Source organism: Pristis pectinata, chromosome 22, assembly GCF_009764475.1.
Source record: "Pristis pectinata isolate sPriPec2 chromosome 22, sPriPec2.1.pri, whole genome shotgun sequence".
Classification (NCBI taxonomy): domain Eukaryota; kingdom Metazoa; phylum Chordata; class Chondrichthyes; order Rhinopristiformes; family Pristidae; genus Pristis; species Pristis pectinata.
In genome coordinates this window covers 8,788,363-8,811,819 of record NC_067426.1, presented here as the reverse complement: position 1 = coordinate 8,811,819, position 23,457 = coordinate 8,788,363, and the positions used below count along the sequence as shown (strand labels likewise).

Genomic DNA, 23,457 nt, shown 5'->3' with positions numbered 1-23,457 from the left:
CCAACTTGGTTTGTGAAAACTATCCTCATAATTTACCCCCTTTTAGCTCCAGCAGAATCCCAGATATCTACCAAGGCCAATAACGTCACTCCTGCAAGAAAATATCCAGCTAAATTTAGAACTCCATACTGGGCCCAACCAGAATTCCGTACAGGCATTACAGCACCATTTTCTATTCTGCCACTTTATTCTACTTCAACATTCTTTTGGTCTTTTTAATAATTCTACACAAAGTAAAAATGAAGCTCCACATGCTATGCATCTTCCAGTGTGAATGTTACAAGATGAACCATAAGGTCGATCAAAACATTATCTTACTTTCAAAACACGTCACCCAGTTGATCAAACTGAGTGACATGTGAGGCCCTTTTGTTTTCAATTATATCAGTTAGGTTAGCACTCAGGATCTCCAAGTCACTGAAGGACATACACCTATCTCAATTAATATTCATTGTCATTTGAGATCAGAGTATCACACTTAGCTCAGTATTAGCACAGTTGTATCTTGATCAGAATTATGGGTTCATGCCCTAATCTAGAGTTTTGATCATGTAATCCAAGATAGCAGTACTGAGAGTGCCGCATGTTGAAGATGTCTTCAGATGACAGGTTGTTCCAAGACTCCATTTATTCTCTCAAATGGTTAATAGATATCAAAAACACAATTTAAAGAACAGGGGAGATTTGCCAATGTCCTGGGCAATGTCCTTAGCCAAGACCAAAAGCAAATAGCCTGCTAATGTACTTCATTGAGGAGTCCAAATTGGCTGCCACAATTCCTACATTAGAACAGTCAGTATACTTTAAAAGTATTTACCAGTTGTAGTGTCTTTGGGATATCCCAACTTCCATAAAGGCACTGCGTCAAACTTTCTCTTACCTGCTAGCTTCTTGGTTATTTTTCCACAGAAGTTCTTATACAGCTGCAGGTAAAATAGGAGATCCTCATGTCCTGCTCAATGGCTCTTGCCCTGATGGTGGTTTGACTTCTATTTCTAATAAGGAGTGTAAAATTTTATCGTTTTCACAGTTTCATTAGCATTTGCCTTTCCCTTCCCAAAATTCATACTGAAGACTAATTTAGTCTAATCTGAAACTGATCTGAAACTAACCTGAAAATTCAAATTGAGGACTAATCAGACAGATTTATGGATTAGATTATCCTACTTACTCTCCTTATTCTTATTTAGTCTGTGTTGTAGAACAGAGTGAACTGTTACGGACTCAGTGAAAGTCCCTTTAAGATAGAGAGTGTGTGTGTATGTGTGTGTGGGGCGTGCTTACGTCAATAGAAGATAAAGGACATAATGTCGTTGTTGAAGAGGTTGGAAGAAGAAGAAGAAAGAGAGAGAGAAGGGAGAGAGAGACCAGCCTCTAATCTCTTTTCCTCTTGTTCGGCCTCTAATCTCTTTTGCTCTCGTTCAGCCTCTATCTTTGCCAGCTGCACCTGTGCCTCAGAAATTGCTAGGAGTACAAGTACATAGTTCCCTAAAAGCGGCTACACAGATAGACAGGGTGGTGAAGACAGCATTTGGCACACTTGTCTTTGTCAGAGAGGGCATTGAGTACAAGAGTTGGGACATCATGTTACAACTGTACAAGATGTTGGTGAGATCACACTTGGAGTATTGTGTGCAGAACTCATTGCCAAGCTATAGGAAGGATGCCATTAAGCTGGAGAGGGTGCAGAAAAGATGCACAAGGATGTTACTGGGTCTGGAGGGCATGAGTTATTAGAAGAGACTTGATAGGCTGGGATTTTTGTCCCTAGAACATAGGAGGCTGAGGGGTGACCTTATTGAGGTATCTAAAATCATGAGTGGCAAGGTGAATGGTCACAATCTTTTTCCCAGGAGAGGGGAGTCTATAACTAGAGGGCATAGATTTTAGGTGAGAGGGGAAAAAAAATCAAAGGGGACATGAGGGGCAACTTTTTCCACACAGAAGGTAGTGGGTATGTGGAATTAGCTGCCAGTGGAAATAGTAAAGGCAAGTACAATTACAATGTTTAAAAGACATTTGGACAGGTACATGGATAGAAAAGGTTTAGAGAGATATGGGCCAAATACAGGCAACTTGGTTGGCATGAACAAGTTGGGCTGAAGGGCCTCTTTCAATGCTGTTTAACTCTATGACTCAATGATCTAGCAATCAGTGAACACATATACCTCTTACAGGTATTTACTTTTAAGGTAAATGTTAGGAATGTAATTCAAGTACTTTTGCCAGAAAATAAGCATTAAATGAGGACAATTAACACAAGGGAAGCTCAATCTATGAATGATAAGACCAATTAAACCAAGTAAACAATTGGGAAGAGAAAGAAAAGAAATGAGCAAGATACATACTCCATGAACATTTTTGGCTGAAGTAAAAATGAGGTTCTAGTAGAGTCAGTACAAGTAATCACTGTGGAGGAACAATCAACCAAAAGAACAAATTGTATGTCAAATTATATGGCTTAACACAGCACACAAGTCCAAGGAGAATACTCTTAGCATTCTAGTCGAACTGTGTCTTCACATAGTGCCTGAGCCTATCATGGAGGTAACAGATAATTGGAGACAGTGTAGATTATAGCTATGTGATCTATTTCTGGAACCAAGGAGCTGGAAAGAAACTGGAGAAACCTGAGCTTTCAGAACAGAAAAGAAATTGAACATACAGAACCGTTTAAGATAGCAAACAGTATAAAATAGACGTGGCATGCTGTTCAAACGCAAGCATGAAAGGAGAACAGGTTCAAACCCGTGAAATGTAAATTTAGGACTGCTGTCAAGATGATCTTCATGCAGAAATGTGGTCAACATATAGTTTGATCCTTTATGTATGAGAGCATTAGCAAAGTAATTCAACACCGAGAATAGTGCAGACAATTTATGGCCATTCAGGATACTCTGATCATGTACAATTGTTTCTTAATGTTCTAAAAGTGTAACATTTTCTTATCCATTTCCTTCCAATGAAATAGTAGAGAAGTTAACCTGTGATGATGACCATGATTATGAACAAGTGAAAGAAGTTGCCCCAAAGGCTTTATATGATAGAAGAGCATGGAGTCCCTCCACCAAAATGACAGAGGAGTCAAACGTTGACAGTGATCATGACTATGAACAGGTCGAAGGAGTCACCCTAATGGCTTTACAAGCAATGAGAATGTGGACACCATAGTTTTTGGAAAATGAACAACCTAGGGGTGAGTGAACTTAATAGTGCATAAAGAATAATTTGTACTTGGATGTAAAGAACCATGGATAACTGGGAAAGAGAAACTAATATTTCATAAATTCCATCTGATTTGGTAGAGGAAGCCAAAGGAGGCTTAGTTGTCTAATTTTACTTAATTTGTGACAGAAAAAAAATTGTTGAGCCAAAATCTCTTTCTGTTTCCAGTGATGCTGAATATCTAGAGGAAAATATATCCAAATACACGCCATAGTTATCTTTTAATGTTGTTATTCGTTTTTCAGAACCAGGGCACTGCTGGCTTGACCAGCATTTATCACCCATCCCTAATTATCCATGAGAAGGTGGTGATGAGCCACCTTCTTGGAATGCTACATAATATTGCGGGGAAGAAGTTCCAGGATTTAGACACAGTGACAATGAAGTAATAGTGAATATATATCCAAGTCAGGAGGGTCTGCAATTTGGATGGGAACTTGAAGGTGGTGGTGATCCATTGCACTTAAATCCCTTGTTCTTCTTGGTGTTTGGAGTTGTGAGTTTGGGAGATGCTGTCAAAGTAGCCTAGAAAAGTAACTGTAGTGCATTTGGTAGAAGGTATCCACTGTGCATCAGTGTTATGGAAGGAAATGAATGTTTATTGTTATGCTGAAAGTCATCATCCATTCAGCAATGTGGTCAAAATAAGGTAATACTTTATACAAATCAATTTGACTTTTAAAAGTATTAGTACTTGCAGGTGAAATTTAGGGGTAGCATTAAAAACTGAGTAATAGAGGAGTTTTAATGCAACAAAGTATTGCATTTCAAAGTTATGATAGGGTTAAGTGCATGCCAGAGATGGGAAAAGCATGGAATGAAAAATCAGACTCTATCCTTGACATAACTGAATTGAGTGGCTGATCAGAGACAAAACCATAAAGACAAGTAAATACTTGATGACAATTCTTTTACCAACTGGCTAAGTGTACAAAGATTTATTTTAAAAGGGGCTAGAATTTGCTGACAAAGTAATGGCTGGTTTAATAGATAACTTGTTCAGCAAATTGCAGTAAGAAGCAGGGCTCTATGAATTGCAAATTGCCCCATGTTGCTGGATGAATTGCTACATCTTGCAGTGACTATTACCAAAAGAAGGAAGACGTGGAAAATGGAGAAATCTTTACTTTCACACAATTCATTAAAAATTCATTCACCAAAAAGTCACAAAGATCAGATGAAATTAACAAAAGAACATTAAACATCCTTCTCATTTATGCCAAGTACATAATAACAAATTCAAATTAAAAATATTGTTCAAGAAAATACACTGTGATTAGCAGCACCAAAGTTTTAGCATATAACTTTTTGTCCCGTGAAATGTAAAATAACTTGTTAATGCATGCATATAGATCAGCCCAAAGAAATACTGATTCATGATGAAGATCAAAATTATTAAATTTTGTTAACTGATAAAACCAGTTATACTTGTTAAAGTATGCTTGTCTTCCACCACACCAGACTCTATGTCTTCTGGATTATCCTTTGTAATTTCTGCCACCTTCAATGTAATGCCACCACAAGAAATATCTTCCCCTCCACTCTCAGTATTCCGAAGAAGGGGAATTCTGCAATTCCCTATCTCCCTATTCCATCTCCATCCATGCCCACTTCCCTTCTCATGGCACCTTCCCAAATGCTCCACTGGTTGAAGTCGCTGCATCTAAATCCTGGAACTCTTTACCATACAACAGTGCAAGTACTATCACCAGAAGGACTGCATTGGCTCAAGGCAGAAACTCACTAGACTTTTCACGGGCAGTTGGGAATTGGCAATAAATCCCGTTCTTGCTAAACACATTCTTTAAATGAATTAAAAAAAACTGATTTACCTTTTATACTTCCATGAACTCTTCCTGCATTCATGATCTTACTTGCTTTTGTTTGACTATCTTTTCTCAAGTTACTTTGAATTTATTGTATGCAGAACACCATTCTTTCATGTAAACCCCTAAGGGAATACAGAAATTTTGAAATTCCCCCAAAACCAAATCAAGAAAATTTGCCATGTAATATTGTGGAGCAAGAGAATCACTCACACTGCCCATTCTCAGGTCAAACAGAAACAGATTTATTCAATCGATATTTCACTTCAAGGAGGGAGTGGAACCTGTTCATATTACCAGTGCAGTCCATATACTCTTTCTCTAATTGTACAAAGCATGGCATTTTTATACACATTTAGAGAAAAGGGAAACATCTTCAAGACCACAATTCCGTATTTGGGACTGTATTGGTTCTACCCTCAGGATCCTATCTATTTCACCCCAAAGTGTCATGATTTATAAAATCATATAGTATTTTAGCCCATCATATTTATGCTGGCCATCAAGCACCCATCCATACTAATTCCATTTACCTACACATCGTCTGCAGCCTCCAATGCCTTGGCTATTCAAATACTCAACTAGGCAGTTCTTAATTATTGTAAGAGTACCTGCTTCCAACACCGACTCAGGCACTGTGTTCCAGATTCCAATCACCCTTCTCATTCCCTCAAACCTCTTACCCTTTATGCTAAAATGATGCCCTCTAGATTCAGACATCTCTGCTATGGGGAAAAGTTACCTACTATCTACCCTAACTATGTCGCTTAAAATCTTGTATATGTCTATCAGGTATCCAAGGAAAACAAACCCAAATCTATCCAGTCTCCCCTCTTAACTGAGTCCTCCATCCCAGGCAACATCCTGCTGAATCTCCTCTGCACCGTCTACTTATGCTGTCACATTCAGGAATTTTTGGATTTGGACACCAAAGTCCCATGCATCCTCAGTACTCTCCAGGGCCCCAACCATTCATTGTATATGTCCTACCCTTATTAGTCCTCCCAAAGTGCATCACCTCACAATTATCAGAAATAAATTCCATCTGCGATTTCTCTGACCATCTTACCAGTTGATCAATATCATCCTGTAACCTAACACTCCCTTCCTCATCATCAGTAACACCACCAATTTTTATGTCATCTGCAGACTTACTAATCATACCGCCTACATTCATATTCAAATGTACATAACAAAGAGTAAGGGTCCTAGCACTGATACACCACTGATCAGTCTTCCAATCACAAAAGTAACATAGAACATAAAACAGTACAGCACAGCACGGGCCCTTTGGCCCATGATGTTGTGCCAACCTAGATGAACCTACTCCATGATCAATCTAACTCTTGGTATTGGTTTATTATTGTCACTTGTACCGAGGTACAGTGAAAAGCTTGTCTTACAAACCGATCGTACAGGTCAATTCATTACACAGTGCAGTGCAGTTACATTGAGTAGTACAAAGTGCATTGATGTAGTACAGGTAAAACAGTAACAGTACAGAGTAAAGTGTCACAGCTACAGAGAAAGTACAGTACAATAAGGTGCAAGGTCACAACAAGGTAGATCGTGAGGTCATAGTCCATCTCATTGTATAAAGGAACCGTTCAATAGTCTTATCACAGTGGGGTAGAAGCTGTCCTCAAGTCTGGTGGTACGTGCCTTCAGGCACCTGTATCTTCTACCCGATGGAAGAGGAGAGAAGAGAAAATGTCCCGGGTGGGTGGGGTCTTTGATTATGCTGGCTGCTTCACCAAGACAACGAGAGGTAAAGACAGAGTCCAAGGAGGGGGGGGGGCTGGTGTCCGTGATGCGCTGGGCTGTGTCCACAACTCTCTGCAGTTTCTTGCGGTCCTGGGCAGAGCAGTTGCCGTACCAAGCGGTGATACATCCAGATAGGATGCTTTCTGTGGTGCATCAGTAAAAGTTGGTGAGAGTCAAAGGGGACAAACCAAATTTCTTTAGCCTCCTGAGGAAGTAGAGGTGCTGGTGAGCTTTCTTGGCCATGGCATCTACGTGATACGTGATCTATGTGATCTTCCCTCCTACATAGCCCGTAACCCTCCATTTTTCTTACATCCATATGCCTATTTAGGAGTCTCTTAAATGTCCCTATTGTATCAGCCTTTACCACCACCCCAGCAGTGCGTTCCAGACACCCACCACTCTCTGCATAAAAGAAACTACCTCTGACATCTCCCCTAAACCTTCCTCCACTCGCCTTAAATGGATGTCCTCTGGTATTAGCCATTGCCACCCTGGGAAAAAGGTGCTGGCTGTCCACTCTGTCTATGCCGCTCGTAAGCTTATACACCTCAATCAAGCCTCCTCTCATCCTCCTATGCTCCAAAGAGAAAAGCCCTAGCTTGCTCAACTTCTCCTCATAAGACATATTCTCTAATCCAGGCAGCATCCTGGTAAATCTCCCCTGCACCCTCTCCAAAGCTTCCACATTCTTCCTATAATGAGGCAACCAGAGTTGTGGTCTAAGTGTGGTCTAACCAGAGTTTTATAGAGCTGCAACACTACCTCATGACTCTTGAACTCAATCCCCCGACTAATGAAGGCCAACACACCATATGCCTTCTTAACAACCCTATCAACTTGCACAGCAACTTTGAGGGATCTATGGACTTGGACCCCAAGATACCTCTGTTCCTCCACATTGCCAAGAATCCTGCCATTAACCTTGTACTCTGCCTTCAAATTTGATCTTCCAAAGTGTATCACTTCACACTTCTCTGGATTGAACTCCATCTGCCACTTAGCCATCCATGTCTGCATCCTGTCGATATCCCGTTGTAACCAACGACAACCTTCTACACAATCCACAACACCACCAAACTTCATGTAATCTGCAAACTTACTAACCCACCCTTCCACTTCCTCATCCAAATCATTTATAAAAATCACAAAGAGCAGGGGTCCCAGAACAGATCCCGGCAGAACACCACTAGTTACTGACCTCCAGGCAGAATATGCTCCATCTACTACCACCCTCTGCCTTCTGTGGGCAAGCCAATTCCGAATCCATGCAGTCAAGTTTCCACAGATCCTATGCCTCATGACTTTCTGGATGAGCCTTGTCAAACGCCTTACTAAAATCCATGTACACCACATCCACTGCTCTACCTTCATCAATCTGTTTTGTCACCTCCTCGAGAAACTCAATTAGGTTCGTGAGGCACGACCTGCCCTATCCCTAATAAGACTATGCTTCTCCAAATGCTAATAAATCCTTTCCCTATGAATACTCTCCAATGGTTTGCCCACCACTATCCCTAATAAGACTATGCTTCTCCAAATGCTAATAAATCCTTTCCCTATGAATACTCTCCAATGGTTTGCCCACCACTGACAGGTCTATTATTCCCAAGATTATCCCTATTACTTTTCTTGAACATTGGAACAACATTTGCCATCCTCCAATCCTCTGGTACCACTCCTGTGGCCAGGGAGACACAAAGATCATTGTCAACACCCCAGCAATCCCTTCCCTCACTTCCTGTGGTTAACTAAGGTATATCCCATCCAGCCCCGGGGATTTATCTATCCTAATGTCTTTAAGAAGCTCCAACACTGCCTCTTTCTTAAACTCAACATGTTCCAGCACATTGGCCTGTTCTATGCTGACCTCACATTTATCTAAGTCCCTCTCCCTGGTAAACACTGAAGCAAAGTATTCATTAAGGACCTCCCCTAACAGCTCTGCCCCCAGGCACATGTTTCCCCCTTTATCCCTGAGCAGTCCTACCCTCACTCCAGTCATCCTCCTGTTCTTCACATACATGTGAAACGCCTTGGGATTTTCCTTAATCCTACTCACCAAGGCATTTTCATGTCCCCTTCTAGCTCTCCCTTCTTAAGCTCCTTCCTGACTACCTTAGAACTCTCAAGAGCCCTGTCTGATTTTTGCTTCCTAAACCTTAAATATACTTCCTTCTTTCTCTTGACTAGATGTTCCACCTCTCTTGTCAACCATGGTTCCTAAACCCTACCATCTTTTCCCTTTCTCAGTGGGACAAACCTATCCAGAACACCATGCAAGTGGTCCCTAAACAACCACCACATCTCTGCTGTACATTTCCCTGAGAACATCTGTTCCCAGTTAACACTTCCAAATTCCTGCCTAATACCATCAAATTAGCCCTCCCATATCGTCTACTCCTATCCTTGTCCATGGCTATGCTAAAGGTCAGGGAGGTATGGTCACTATCTCCAAAATGCTCACTCACTGAAAGGTCTGTCACCTGACCAAGTTCATTGCCTAGTACTAGATCCAGTGTGGGCTCTCCTCTAGTCAGACTGTCCACATACTGTGTCAGGAATCCTTCCTGGACACACCTAACAAATTCTGCCCCATCTAAGCCTTTTGCACTAAGGAGATGCCAATCAATATTAGGGAAGTTGAAGTCACCCATGACAACAACCCCATTATTTTTGCACCTTTCCAAAATCAGCCAACTTATCTGCTCCTCAGTGTCCCGGTTGCTACTGGGGGGCCTATATAATATTCCCAATAAAGTGATTGCTCCTTTCCTGTTTCTGACTTCCACCCACACTGATTCAGTAGACGATCTCTCCATGGCATCCTCCATTTGTGCTGCTGTGATACTATCCCTGATTAGCAATGTCACTCCCACCCCCTCCCCTTTTACCTCCCTCCCTCTTTTACCTTCCTCCCTATCCCTCTTGAAATATTTAAACCCTGGAACATCAAGCAGCCACTCCTGCCCTTGTGAAAACCAAGTCTCTGTAATGGCCACAACATCGTAATTCCATGTACTGATCCATGCTCTAAGTTCATCACACTTATTCTTAATACTTCTCGCATTAAAGTAAACACATTTCAACCCATCAACTGACTGCATTTATAGCCTATCCACTGCCTATCCTTCCTCACAGTGTCTCTGCACATTGCATCTACCTTTACACCAACTGCTCCATCATCTGACTTAACACTCTGGTTCCCATCCCCCTGCCAACCTAGTTTAAACCGTCCACAACAGCTCTAGCAAACCTGCCCACAAGGACATTGGTCCCTCCCGAGTTCAGGTGTAACCCATCCCTCTTGCACAGGTCATACCTCTCCCAGAAGAGATCCCAATGATCCACAAATCTGAAACCCTGCCCCCTGCACCAACTCTTCAGCCATGCATTCATCTGCCATATCTTCCACACAGGCAGCAATCCAGAGATTACTACTCTTGAGGTCCTGCTTTTTAGTTTCCTTCCTTTCTTCCTTCCTTCCTATAAATCCCCTATCACTATCGCTTTCCTCTTCTCCCCACTTCCCTTCTGAGCCACAGAGTTAGTGCCACACCCCCCCCCCCCCACCCAACCCCAGGAGTATCCATAGCAGTATACTTTTTATTGAGGGGAATGGGCACAGGGGTACCCTGCACTGACTGCCTATTTCCTTTCCCTCTCCTGACGGTCACCCAGCTACCTGCATCCTACGACCTATGTGTGACTGCTTCCCTGTAAATCCTCTCTATTAATCCCTCAGCCTCCTGAATGAGCTGGAGTTCATCCAGCTCCAGCTCATTTCCTAACACGGTCTGCAAGGATCTGCAGCCAGGTGCACTTCTCGCCAGTGTAGTCATCAGGGACACTTGAGGTCTCCCTGATTTCCCACATCCTGCAAGAGGATGTGGGATGTGGGATGCCTTCCATCATCATCCTCTGCCTCCTATTACCAAGTCAATTTTGAATCCAATTTGCCAACGTGACTCAGGTTCCATAAGCTCTACCCTTTTGGATCAGTTTCCCATGTGGGACCTTTTCAAATGCCTTACTGAAATTCAAGTAGACTACAATTACTGCACAGCCTTTATCAATATATTTTGTTACCTCTGGAAAATTCAAGCAAATTGATCAGACAATTTTCTAAATGTCATTCCAACATTTAAGAACTGAGTTCCTCTAATACTGAAACAATATTCTTCATCTCTCCTTTAAGTGGCATGAGTAAGTTCGAAATTGGATGGACTGATTTCCACCACATACACTGGTCTGTTTGGAGCCACACAAAGCAGGCTCCCCTCTCCCACCAGGTGTGAGCAGATTGTCACTAGCCCAGTCTGTCAACACACTATTAGAAAAAGTGCCCTCATAACATCATTTTCTTGACAGTATGGGAGTCCAGAGTTACCTACATTGGCTGTTCTGTATTATAGCAATGGTAAGATATCCTTAGTCATTGTTGGAATCTGCAAACCCAGCCCTATATTGTACATCATGAGTCACACAGCTGTGTACCAACGTGTGAATCCAAGTTAGGCCTTTCAGCAGGTATACACTTAGATTCACCCTGGGTCTTTGTTGCTTTTACCCATTCAAGACCATGTCTCATTTGACCAAGCATCCTTCTGCCATAAGTTTGGCAGGTGCTGGATCAGGTTACTTGGTTTGCATCCCTGCAGCATCCACTGGAGGGCTATACATGCTAATTTTTGGTACTTTGCGACTACCTGCTTATAGCAGCATTCAGTAATCCAATATGTGTTAGATTGAGAATTGCAGATACATTTTCGTGTCCCACCTCATATAATTGCACCACTCTTATCGTAATATTACCCCACTTTCCTTGATAAGTGGGATCCCTGTCACATTATATGTGGCTATATTTCACCAGGTTACACTCACAGGAGTTACAGAGTACTCTACAGATTTCAATTAACATGTCATTGCCATATTATCTACTTCATATCTGAGAACTCTTCCAGAAGTCATTATATACACCTTCTTCATCCATGACTCTTCTTCAAGTGTCTCATTAACACTCCTGTCCTGTTATTAAGGAGTGCAAGTATCGCTCTAAGCCTCTTCTCAAGTCAAACAGAAATTCAATCCATCTTTCACCTCGACAATTGAAAAGAGTAACCATTCACTTTAAGTTCACAGATTCCCTCACTCTAATTGTGCATTGCATGGCATTTCTATACTTATTTAGAGGTAAACTAAAATATCCTCACCAACACATAGGCTTTCATCATCACTTTTTGACAAACTCAAGATGGGAAGGCATGTGTTCATCTTCTTACATCAATGTCCCTGCCTTATCATTTTGTGCTTAGAGATCCTGCCTTTTATCAGAGTCTGGTGCCTTCATGCTTAAACTATCCTTTTATTCAGCTAAGTCATTGGTTGCTAAGGTAATGGTATTTGGTGCTGGCGAGCTATCTCCAATTATCATATTCCTTACAGGGGCTTTAACTCTTATCTCATACTCTTACGCACAAACTTGATCTGACTTATTTGGCGGGATAGAAGTGCATCTTTGTCTTACACCATGCTCTGTAACTTCGTAACTCCTCAGACTATGTCCATGTACTGACCACTTCAATATGCTAGTAGCTGACTAATTCAGGAAACAGTCCAACAGGCATTCTAACATGTGTTCCCTAATATTAATCAAAAATTCTTCAAGGTTGTTGATGCTATCATCCTTTGTGTTGTCTTATTATCCTTGCATCTCTCAACGCATGTATACATTGATTATCCAATCTATGATCCTTTGGTGATCAGCAAAGCATAAACTATTTATCCAAATGTAGTTAATTTTTTTTCTACGTTCATAAAGACATTAAATAATCATTTTGGCTTCCTCCCGAGGTCCCAACTACCGCAGAAGCCAGTATTTAGACAATCTGATTTATTCTGCATGATATAAAGTCAGAGAGCAATGGATAAAACAAATGCTTTGTCAGCTGCAGTACCAAAGATTTGTACTTCAGACAACAAACAATCTGTTGGAAGAACTCAGCGGATCAAGCAGGATCAGAATCCTGATGAAGGATTTAACCCGAAATTTCGACAATTCCTTTCCTCCCTCAGATGCTGTTTGACCCACTGAGTTCCTCCTGCAGATTGTTGTTGCTCCAGATTCCAGCATCTACAGTCTCTTGTGTCTCCATTGCACTTCAAAACTAGCCATGCTGTTATGATCTTTTAGTAAAACTGCTCCCCACTCTTTTTCTAGCACTTTATCAAACATAAAATATTAGAGAATAATATAAAGTACCCCAAAGGCTACACTAATTTCTAGTTTTCTTTTAACCCCCTAACAATTGAGATTTCTCATTAAGTTTCCTAGCAGTTTTTTTCTTTTGTCAGTCTACAATGTATTTCTCCACATTTCATGGTTATATTCATGATGAAGCTGCCAGCAATCGTCATCATCATCCTGTGAAACTGAAAGAAATCTTCGGCATCTGTTAATGCATTAATGAAACTCAAGTATAGGTGTCGGAGATCAAGATCATTGGAAAGGTTAAACCTTGATGAATAAAGCCACTAAATCTCCCTACAGCTGATAAAACATTCTTGAATAAAGATATCAGGTGATCATCTTGGCTTTCTTCTGAGGTTCTGACTATTGCAGTAGCCAATGTTCAGGCAATTCAATTCACTCCACATAATTGTTTGAGACCACTGAATCTAGAAAAGGCTGAGTAAGCAATGTCCTAGCTGCAGTACTGCAGATTTGTACTCCAATACTAGCCACGCCTTGAGCCAAGTTATTCCATTAGTTACAAAATAGGAACCTATTCAAATTATCATTTTATTATTTCCCCAAACCAAATTAAGAACATTTGCTACTAGGCTGGTGGCCTACTCGTTCAGGAAGTATTTTAACATGCATTTTAAAAGTGTTCCCTTCTTTTGTATGATGAGTAGTACAAGGTCAATGATGTTATCACCCATTAATGTTGCCTGGTTATTCTTGCATCTCTGTGTCTACATAGATCTCCCAAATTATTGACTGTTTGATTATCTGTAAAGCACACCAAAATGGAGTAATTCTTATTCCATAACTATTTATTTGAATTAGGTACTTAAGCAACTTCCAAAACATCCTCGTAATTTTATACTTTTTATTCTTCATTCATGGGCCATGGATGTCATTGGCAAGGCAAGAATTTGGTGTCCATCTGAAATTGTTTCCTGAACTGAGTGACTTGCTATTCCAGTTTAGAAGGTAACAAGGAGTCACAACTTGCTAAATCTTGTTAAATATAAAACACCAAATCCACTCTGACCTATCATAGCTCATGTCAGAATTAAAGTTGAGAAAAGAGAAATCAAAAATTGATCAATGTCACAATAGCTTTCAGCTGACATCAGAATGACTAATAGGATTATAAACTGTGTTTTAAGATAAACTATTGCATTTGCAATCTGGGTCGATATTTAAATAGTTCACTTTAAAAATGGAGAATTATCTTTATTCCTTTGTAGATGCTCAAGGAGTGGAGGATGAACAGCTTGCTGAGGAAACTGCACCCAGCTAACATCCAGCTTAGTGCCATTAATACAAGAAATTATTGAGTCCAAAATATATGATAAATAATGATTTAGAAAGACATCTTTTGAAGATGGAGCAAAGAAGACAACAACTTTCACTTCCAGAGCTATAAACGTCCATATTTCGACTATGTCAACTCTATTCATATCAAAATATATGTGCTGCAAGATGTATGGTAATAAAACAGGGAAGCTTATCACATCCTGTTTTGTGCTTTACCAACCTGACACCAGGTTTTAGTCATGCCCTTCAGGGTTGATTCCCTGCCCAGATTGTAACAGTAGACTGAGGGATAGTCTGAGTCCTGAGGTTTCGGGTTGTGATAGTGTATACATCTCCTACTCTTGATAGTCCACAGTGCTTTATGGATGCATGGATGCCCAGTTATGAGCTACCAGGCCTGTTCCATCCCATGATTGTGCCACACAATATGATGCAAGGTGTTCTTAGGTGAAGATGAGACTTTGCCTCCACACTGTCTTGGTAATGGTACAGTTTAAAAGGAAAGCAATTCTGCCATTTCTCTTCTCAGATTAGGAAAAGGCATGAGTGAGAGGAATACTTTGTAAAATACATCATTAATCTTAATTTTGAAAGATAGTTAAAAGAAACATGGATGGCACTGGTCCTTCGTCATCAGGTGGAAAGACTTGTAACGTTGATTCAAAAGACAAAGATAGAGCATTTTGTAATATATCTCTGCATTTTTCCCCATGTCTGTGCTAGCTCTTTTGATTTAGTTTCCATCGCCATTCTCTTCAGGCAGTACAATCCACATATTTGTAATTCATTTTGTTTTCACTGAAATCCAGCAGGAAGTATGTATGTATGAAATAACCAGGAAAACAGCAATATTTTCGGGTTTTTTTGTGTGAAGGAGAGATATCCCTCAGGGATTTTAGTACAATCTTGTATGGCTGGTACTAAATAACCAGTAATCCATAACTGTCAATAAAGGCTGTTTTAAACAAAAAGGTTCAGTGCTGTACTCTGACCACAGTTACAAATTTTAATGAAGTCTTATGCCACAGAATCGGTAATCAACACTTTGTTTAAACGGTCCACTTTTACTAGTGGAAGCATTTGACCTTGTCAAGCCCCCTTAGGATCTTATATTTTTGAATATGATAACCCCTGATTCTTCTTAACTCCAAGAAATACAGACACAAACTATCTAGCCTCTCTAGATAGAACAACCTAGATAGAGGAGAACATAGATAGGGAGACTGAAGGAGGAATAACAGCAAGAAGGGTTGGTGAGGGGGCAAGATGCCTGTAAGAGGATCCAAGTAAGATGTGTTTTGTCCATGTGTGAGGCAGAGTGCATCTAGAAGTGTTTAAAGTGTGTCCTGTGTGTACATAGGTCTCCATATGCCTTGGAGTTCCTTGCCATTAGACTAAGACCTCATTCTGTCAAGTCAGTCTGGTAGTTAGTGTGCATAGGCCTCCCACATTTAAAAAAAAATCACCAAAAGCACTGCTTTTGACCTTCAATTGACCTTTCAACCACCATGAAACTTTTGACCTTCACTCAAGATCAGCAAAATGGCAAAAAGTATGGTAGCATTCTCTTGTGTATATTTTACTTTTCATTGAGACAACAGAAATATTCAGAAGGACAACTACTCCAACATTAATATAGGAAATGAAATAAATAGGGCTATTGACTCTACAGTTTCTTCTAAAATTCTCTTTTCATTTGGCAAATCTTTTGATATTATTGGAGTCAGGGTGTGCCATTCAAGAATTGCAAGGATGTTTCAAAACTTGGTGCAGTTTTATTAAGTATTACCATAAATCACTAAAAGATCTGTAATCATGATCATTCTGTATATAATCTACAAGTTCACAGATCTCAGACCTAAGATGGTGGGGGGGGGGGGGTGGGGGGTTGGGAGACAACCCTGTCCTCATCAACGGAGGTGCTGTAAAGATAGTTGACAGCTTCAAGTTCCGAGGCATCCATATCACCAGCAACCTCACCTAGTCCCTCTATACTGAATGCGGCGATCAAGAAAGCACATCAGCATATGTACTTTCTTAGGCTTCTGAGAAGATCCGGCTTGTCCATGAGGATCCTCGTGAACTTCTACAGGTAGGCTATAGAAAGTATCCTGACAGGTTGCATCTCAGCCGGGTATGGCAACTGCTCTGCTCTGAATTGAAAAAACCTGCAGAGTGATAACATTGCCAAGTCCATCACAGGCTCGTCATTTCATTCCTTTCAGTCCATCTTCACAGTGTGTTGCTTCAGGAAGACTAATAGAAACGTCAAGGAGGCCTACTACCCTGGCCATTTCCTTTACTCTCTTCTATCTTCTGGGAAAAGATCCAGAAGCTAGAAAGTCCAGATGACCAGACTCAAGAACAGTTTCTTCCCCACTGCTATCAGACTTCTGAACTAATCAGATGCTGAGTATTTAAAAAGTTGTGTTTTTCTGCGCAGGCATTTTCCTTACAGGATCAGCCCGGGAGCTGTTGGATCAGCGTGCCTCTAGCAGGTAGGGGCTGAGTATTTAAAACAGAGTGTTGATTGGTTAATTAGAGGGAGTGAGTACTTGAGATAATTGGCAGGGACAAATATATGGAGGGGTAACTGAAGAGGAGCAGCCAGTGAGTAAGCGGCTCAGGGTAGGAGTGGAGCTCTGAGGCTTTGGCTCGAGAGGCTTCAGCGAGCAGAGGCTGAGGAAGAGCTTGCTCCCAGAGAGGCAAGGCTGGTAAGTTCCTTTAATTTAATTAACTTAGGAGTAGGTTAGGAAGGCAGCAGTTAGGGCAGTCGTGTGCTCCGTATGCAGTATGTGGGAAGTCAGGGACAGCACACTTGTCCCTGATGACTACACCTGTAAAAGGTGCATCCAGCTGCAGCTCCTGACTAACCGAGTTAGGGAACTGGAGCAGGAGCTGGATGAACTTCGGATCATTCATGAGGCAGAGGCAGAGGCAGACATAGACAGGTGTTTCAGGGAGATAGTCACCCCTAAAAGTCATGAGACAGGTAGCCTGGTGACTGTTAGGAAAGGGAAGGGGTATACACAGCAAAAGCAGAGCACCCCTGTGGCCGTTCCCATCAACAATAAGTATACCATTTTGGATACTGCTGGTGGGGACGACCTACCAGGGACACGTTGTAGTGGTCACATCTCTGGCACCGAGGCGGGACCCTTAGCTCAGAAAGGAAGGAGGGAAAAGAGGAGAGCAGTAGTGATAGGGGATTCAATAGTTAGGGGGACAGAAAGGAGGTTCTGTGGGAGAGATCGAGAATCCCAGATGGTCTGTTGCCTTCCTAGTACCAGGGCCCACGATATCTCAGATCGAGTTCTCGATATTCTCAGGAGGGAGGGTGAGCAGCCAGATGTCGTGGTTCATGTAGGGACTAATGACGTGGATAGGAAGGAGGAGGAGGAGGTCCTGCAAAGAGAGTTTAGAGAATTAGGTGCAAAGTTGAAGGACAGGACTTCCAAGGTTGGAGGTGCTATGTACTAGTGAGGCTAGAAATAGGAGGATCATGCAGCTAAATACATGGCTAAGGAGACGGTGCAGGAGGGAGGGCTTCATGTTTCTGGACAATTGGGCTTTGTTCCAAGGAAGGTGGGACCTGTTCTGAAGGGACGGTTTGCACCTGAACTGGAGGGGAACTAACATACTTGCAGGTAGGTTTGCTAGTGCTGCTCCGGGGGGGTTTAAACTAGATTTGCAGGGGGAGGGGAACCGGAGTGTTAGAGCAGATAGTGAGGTGGAGGAGGAAAAGGGTCATGCTAGAACTGCAGGTATAGACAGAAATCAAAGGTTTGTATGTGATAGAAATGTTCTCAGGTGCATCTATTTCAATGCAAGGAGTATTGTAGGTAAGGTAGATGAGCTTAGGGCGTGGATTGGCACGTGGGATTACGACATTATTGCTATTAGTGAGACTTGGTTGCTGGGGGGCAGGACTTTGGCAACTCAATGTTCCGGGGTTCCATTGTTTCAAACATGATAGAGGGGGAGGAGTGGCATTACTAGTCAGGGAAAATATCACAGATGTGCGCAGACAGGACAGCCCGGAGGACTCGTCTACAGAGGCCATATGGGTGGAGCTGAGGAACAGGAAAGGTGTGGCCACACTAATAGGATTGTATTATAGACCGCCCAATAGTCAGAGAGAATTGGAGGAACAAATCTGTGGTGATATAGCAGACCGATGTAAGAAACAGAAAGTTGTAATAGTAGGGGATTTTAACTTTCCACATATTGACTGGGACTCCCACACTTGGAATTTGCCAAATGTGTTCAGGAAAGTTTTCTAAATCAATATATAGAGGTACCAACAAGAGAGAATGCAATACTTCATCTCCTATTAGGGAACCAGACAGGTCAGGTGACAGAAGTATGTGTAGGTGAGCATTTTGGGTCCAGTAACCATAATGTCATTAGCTTCAAGTTAATTATGGATAAGGATAGGTCTGGTCCTCGAGTTGAGGTTTTAAATTGGAGAAAGGCCAATTTTGTGGAAATGAGAAAGGATCTAGGAAGAGTGGATTGGGATAAGTTGTTTTCTGGCAAGGACGTGTTCAGTAAGTGGAAGGCCTTCAAAAGCGAAATTTTGAGAGTGCAGAGTTTGCATGTTCCTGCCAGGATTAAAGGCAAAGTTAACAAGCATAGGGAACCTTGGTTTTCAAGGGATATTGCTGCTCTGGTTAAGAAAAAGAGAGGGGTATATAGCATGTACAGGAAACTAGGAACAAATGAGGTACTCGAAGAGTATAGAAAATGTAAGAAAATACTAAAAAAGGAAATCAGGAAGGCAAAAAGAAGACATGAGGTTACTTTGGCAGATAATGTGAAGGTAAACCCAAAGGGTTTCTACAAGTATATTAAAAGGATAGCAAGGGACAAAATTGGTCCCCTAGAAGATCAAAGTGGTCATCTATGTGTGGAGCCTCAGGAGATGGGGGAGATCTTAAACAGTTTTTTTGCACCAGTATTTACTCAGGAAACTGGCATAGTGGATATGGAAGGAAGGGAAACAAGCAGTAGTGTCATGGAACATATAGAGATTAAATAGGAGGAAGTGCTTGCTGCTTTACAGCGAATAAAAGTAGATAAATCCCCCGGGCCTGACAAGATATTTCCTCGGACCTTGAGAGAGACTAGTGTAGAAATTGCAGGGGCCCTGGCAGATATATTTAAAATGTCCTTAGCCACGGGTGCGGTGCTGGAGGACTGGAGGGTAGCTCATGTTGTTCTGCTGTTTAAAAAAGGCTCTAAAAGTAAACCAGGTAATTATAGGCCAGTGAGCCTGACATCAGTAGTAGGTAAATTATTGGAAGGTGTTCTGAGAGATCAGATATACAAGTATTTGGACAGCCAAGGGCTGATTAAGGATAGTCAGTGTGGCTTTGTGCGTGGTAGATCACGTTTAACCAATCTTGTAGAGTTTTTTGAGGAGGTTACCAAGAAAGTAGATGAAGGAAAGGCTGTGGATGTTGTCTACATGGACTTTAGTAAGGCCTTTGACAAGGTCCCACATGGGAGGTTAATTCAGAAGGTTCAGTCACTAGGTATCCACTCACTAGGTATCCATGGAAAGGTTGTAAACTGGATTTGAAATTGGCTGTGTGGGAGAAGAGAGTGATAGTGATAGTGAATGATTGTTTCTCAGACTGGAGGCCTGTGACTAGTGGTGTGCCTCAGGGATCTGTGCTGGGGCAATTATTGTTTGTTGTCTATATCAATGATCTAGATGATAATGTGGTAAATTGGATCAGCAAGTTTGCTGATGACACCAAGATGGGAGGCGTAGTGGACAGCAAGGAAGGCTTTCAAAGCTTGCAGAGGGATCTGAACCAACTGGAAAAATAGGCCAGAAAATGGCAGATGGAATTTAATGCAGACAAGTATGAGGTGTTGCATTTTGGAAGGACAAATCAAGGTAGGACATACACAGTAAATGGTAGGGCACTGAGGAGTGCGGAGGAACAAAGGGATCTGGGAGTTCAGATACATAATTCCCTGAAAGTGGTGTCACAGGTAGACAGGGTTGTAAAAAAGGCTTTTGGCATCCTGGCATTCATAAACCAAAGTATTGAGTATAGGAGTTGGGATGTTATGGTGAGGTTGTATAAGTCATTGGTGAGGCCAAATTTGGAGTATTGTGTGCAGTTCTGGTCACCTAACTATAGGAAGGATATCAGTAAGATTGAAAGAGTGCAGAGAAGATTTACAAGAATGTTGCCGGGTCTTCAGGAGTTGAGTCACAGGGAAAGATTGAACAGGTTAGGACTTTATTCCTTGGAGCGTAGAACAATGAGGGGAGATTTGATAGAGGTTTACAAAATTATGAGGGGCATAGACAGAGTAAATGTGAGTCAGCTCTTTCCACCTAGATTAAGAGAGATAAGTACGAGAGGACATGGCTTTAGGGTGAAAGGGGCAAGGTTTAGGGGGAACATTAGGGGGAACTTCTTCACTCACAGAGTGGCGAAAGTGTGGAACGGGCTGCCATCTGATGTAGTACATGCGGGCTCACTCTTAAATTTTAAGAATAAATTGGATAGATACATGGACGGGAGAGGTCTGGAGGGTTATGGACTGGGTGCAGGTAAATGGGACTAGTGGAATAACGTTTTGGCACAGACTAGAAGGGCCGAATGGCCTGTTTTCTGTGCTGTAGTGTTCTATGGTTCTATGGACTCCTTCTAGGTCACCGCTTCTTGGTGTTGCTGCCACTCTCCTGGGCCCTAAATTCTACCTCTCTAGATTATTCCATTATTGTCACTTTAGCATTTCTTTTTGCACTACTTCAGATCACACTACTGTCTTTACACCATTCTGTTGCTTTGCACTCGCTGTATTTATTATTACCATGTATTCTGGTTACTATGTGAGCTTCATGCGAGCAAGGAAGTTCATTGCACCCTGGTGCACATGACAATAAACTAATCTGAATCAACCAGATAAAGGCAATCCCGAGCACGGTACTGAATATTGCTGGCCACTCCAGTACACACAATCAACTGAACCCAGCTAAGGTAGCCATGGTTATACAATTTTCAACAGAATCCAGACACTGAAGGAGAAAAACAATCAATGCTCCAATTCTCAGCCAATAACCCATCAGTGATGTGTTAGAATGCTCAGCAACCATAAAAATCGAGTGGCAAAATATAATAGGAATTTGGAATACTGCCTGGTCTTCCATGCACAGAACAATCACAAAGGTGATGACCATCACCTGCAGCAGCATTTTATAATGTGGATCAACTGGCTGCATGGAAAAGGTGAGAAAGTTTAAGACCAAAGATAAATGTGCATTTTAAAACTAAAATCATCCATATGGATATAGACTTTTCAGCGAAAATTTTCAAGAATGGCCCATTGTCATTGGAATGAGATGAAAAGAAGTTTGTCAAACAAGATAGAGATGTACAAGATAGAATGAGTGATAAAAGGGGGCACGAAATTATGCTTCACTCAGTTTTGCTTTCCATAGGCCAGAAACACTTCTTATATGGGCAATGATTCTGGAGGGAACTACTGTCTGTACGCACTCCCATAGTTAGCAAACTTAACTTCATATTTGCTCACTGAAACACAGAAGTCAGAACCTGGCACTTCTTTCCTTCCAGTCTGCTGCTGGACTCATCACCGAGCTTTGTTACAAAGGCAAGTCTCAGGTTAAGTTTATTTTTCTTTATTTCTTAATTTACAGTAGTTTAAAATATTTTTAAGGGTCTTATAACCATTCACAGACCACATCTGTGAGAAAAGCCATAGCGATGATACCTGCAGCACAATGGATCCAATTGGTACACCAAGAGCTTGATACAGTCACAGGGATCATGTAAGGGAGATTGTGGTAACACAGCTTACACAGCTAATCAATTCTTTCCAGACTTTGTGAACTGTACTAGCAGATTGCCCACAATACAGAATCTGATTGAGATGAACGAGCATGGGTACAACTCAAGATAATTCTGAAACTTTTCCCCAAACTCCCTTTGATGCCAATCAAATAGAAAACATTCACACTGACTTAACATGTGTATCTTATTTAATATTTGACAATCTCTTTACAACAGCTTTTAAATTTACTTTTGATGGAAAGGCATCCAAAGCTTCCTTTTTAAGAACATAGAACACTACAGCACAGTACAGGCCCTTCGGCCCACAATGTTGTGATGACATTTTATCCTGCTCTAAGATCTATCTAACCCTTCCCTCCCACATAGCCCCCTATTTTTCTATCATTCATATGTCAATCTAAGAGTCTCTTAAATGTCCTTAATGTATCTGCCCCCACAACCTCTGCAGGCAGTGTGTGCCACGGACCCACCACTCTCTACGTAAAAAACTTATCTCTGACGTCCCCCTTATACCTTCCTCCAGTCACCTTAAGATTATGTACCCTTGTGTTAGCCACTGTCACACTGGGGGAAAAAGTCTGACTGTCCACTCAATCTATGCTTCTTATCACCAAGTCACCTCTCATCCTCCTCCTCTCCAAAGAGAAAAGCCCTAGCTTGCTCAACCTATCCTCATAAGACATGGTCTCCAATCCAGGCAACATCCTGGTAAATCTCTGCACCTTCTCTATAATTCCCACATCCTTCCTATAATGAGGCGACCAGAACTGTACACAATACTCCAAGTGTGGTCTTACCAGAGTTCTATGGAGCTGCAACATCACCTCACAGCTCTTGAACTCAATACCCCGACTAATGAAGGCCAACACTCCATACGCCTTCTTAACAACCCTATCGACCTGCACGGCAACCTTGAGGGATCTATGAATGTGGACCCCAAGATCCCGCTGTTCCTCCACACTGCTAAGAGTCCTGCCATTAACCTTGTATTCTGCCTTCAAATTTGATCTCCTGAAGTGTATCACTTCACACGTATCTGGGTTGAACTCCATCTGCCACTATTCAGCTCAGGTCTGCATTCTATCAATATCCTGATGTCATCTACAGCAATCTTCTATACTATCCACACCACCAACCTTTGTATCATCAGCAAACTTACTAACCCACCCTTCCACATCCTCATCCAAGTCATTTATAAAAATCACAAAGAGCAGGGGTCCCAGAACAGATCCCTGCAGAACGCCACTGGTCA

At 41.7% G+C, this 23,457-nt stretch overlaps 1 protein-coding gene across 3 annotated transcripts in view; it reads left to right on the top strand.

The window, feature by feature from the left end:
* Nucleotides 1-15,298, top strand: part of themis2 (thymocyte selection associated family member 2) — a 74,174-nt gene extending 58,876 nt beyond the window's left edge. For 2 of the 3 annotated variants that reach the window (XM_052036465.1, XM_052036463.1), the window contains 2 exons: nucleotides 2,972-3,196; nucleotides 14,295-15,298. In XM_052036465.1, coding sequence (XP_051892425.1) covers nucleotides 2,972-3,171 — 200 coding nt within the window. In that variant the 3' untranslated portion in view covers nucleotides 3,172-3,196; nucleotides 14,295-15,298. The remainder of the gene's footprint in view (nucleotides 1-2,971; nucleotides 3,197-14,294) is intronic. The other variant, XM_052036464.1, reaches the window with a different exon arrangement.
* The last annotated feature ends 8,159 nt before the right edge of the window (nucleotides 15,299-23,457 follow it).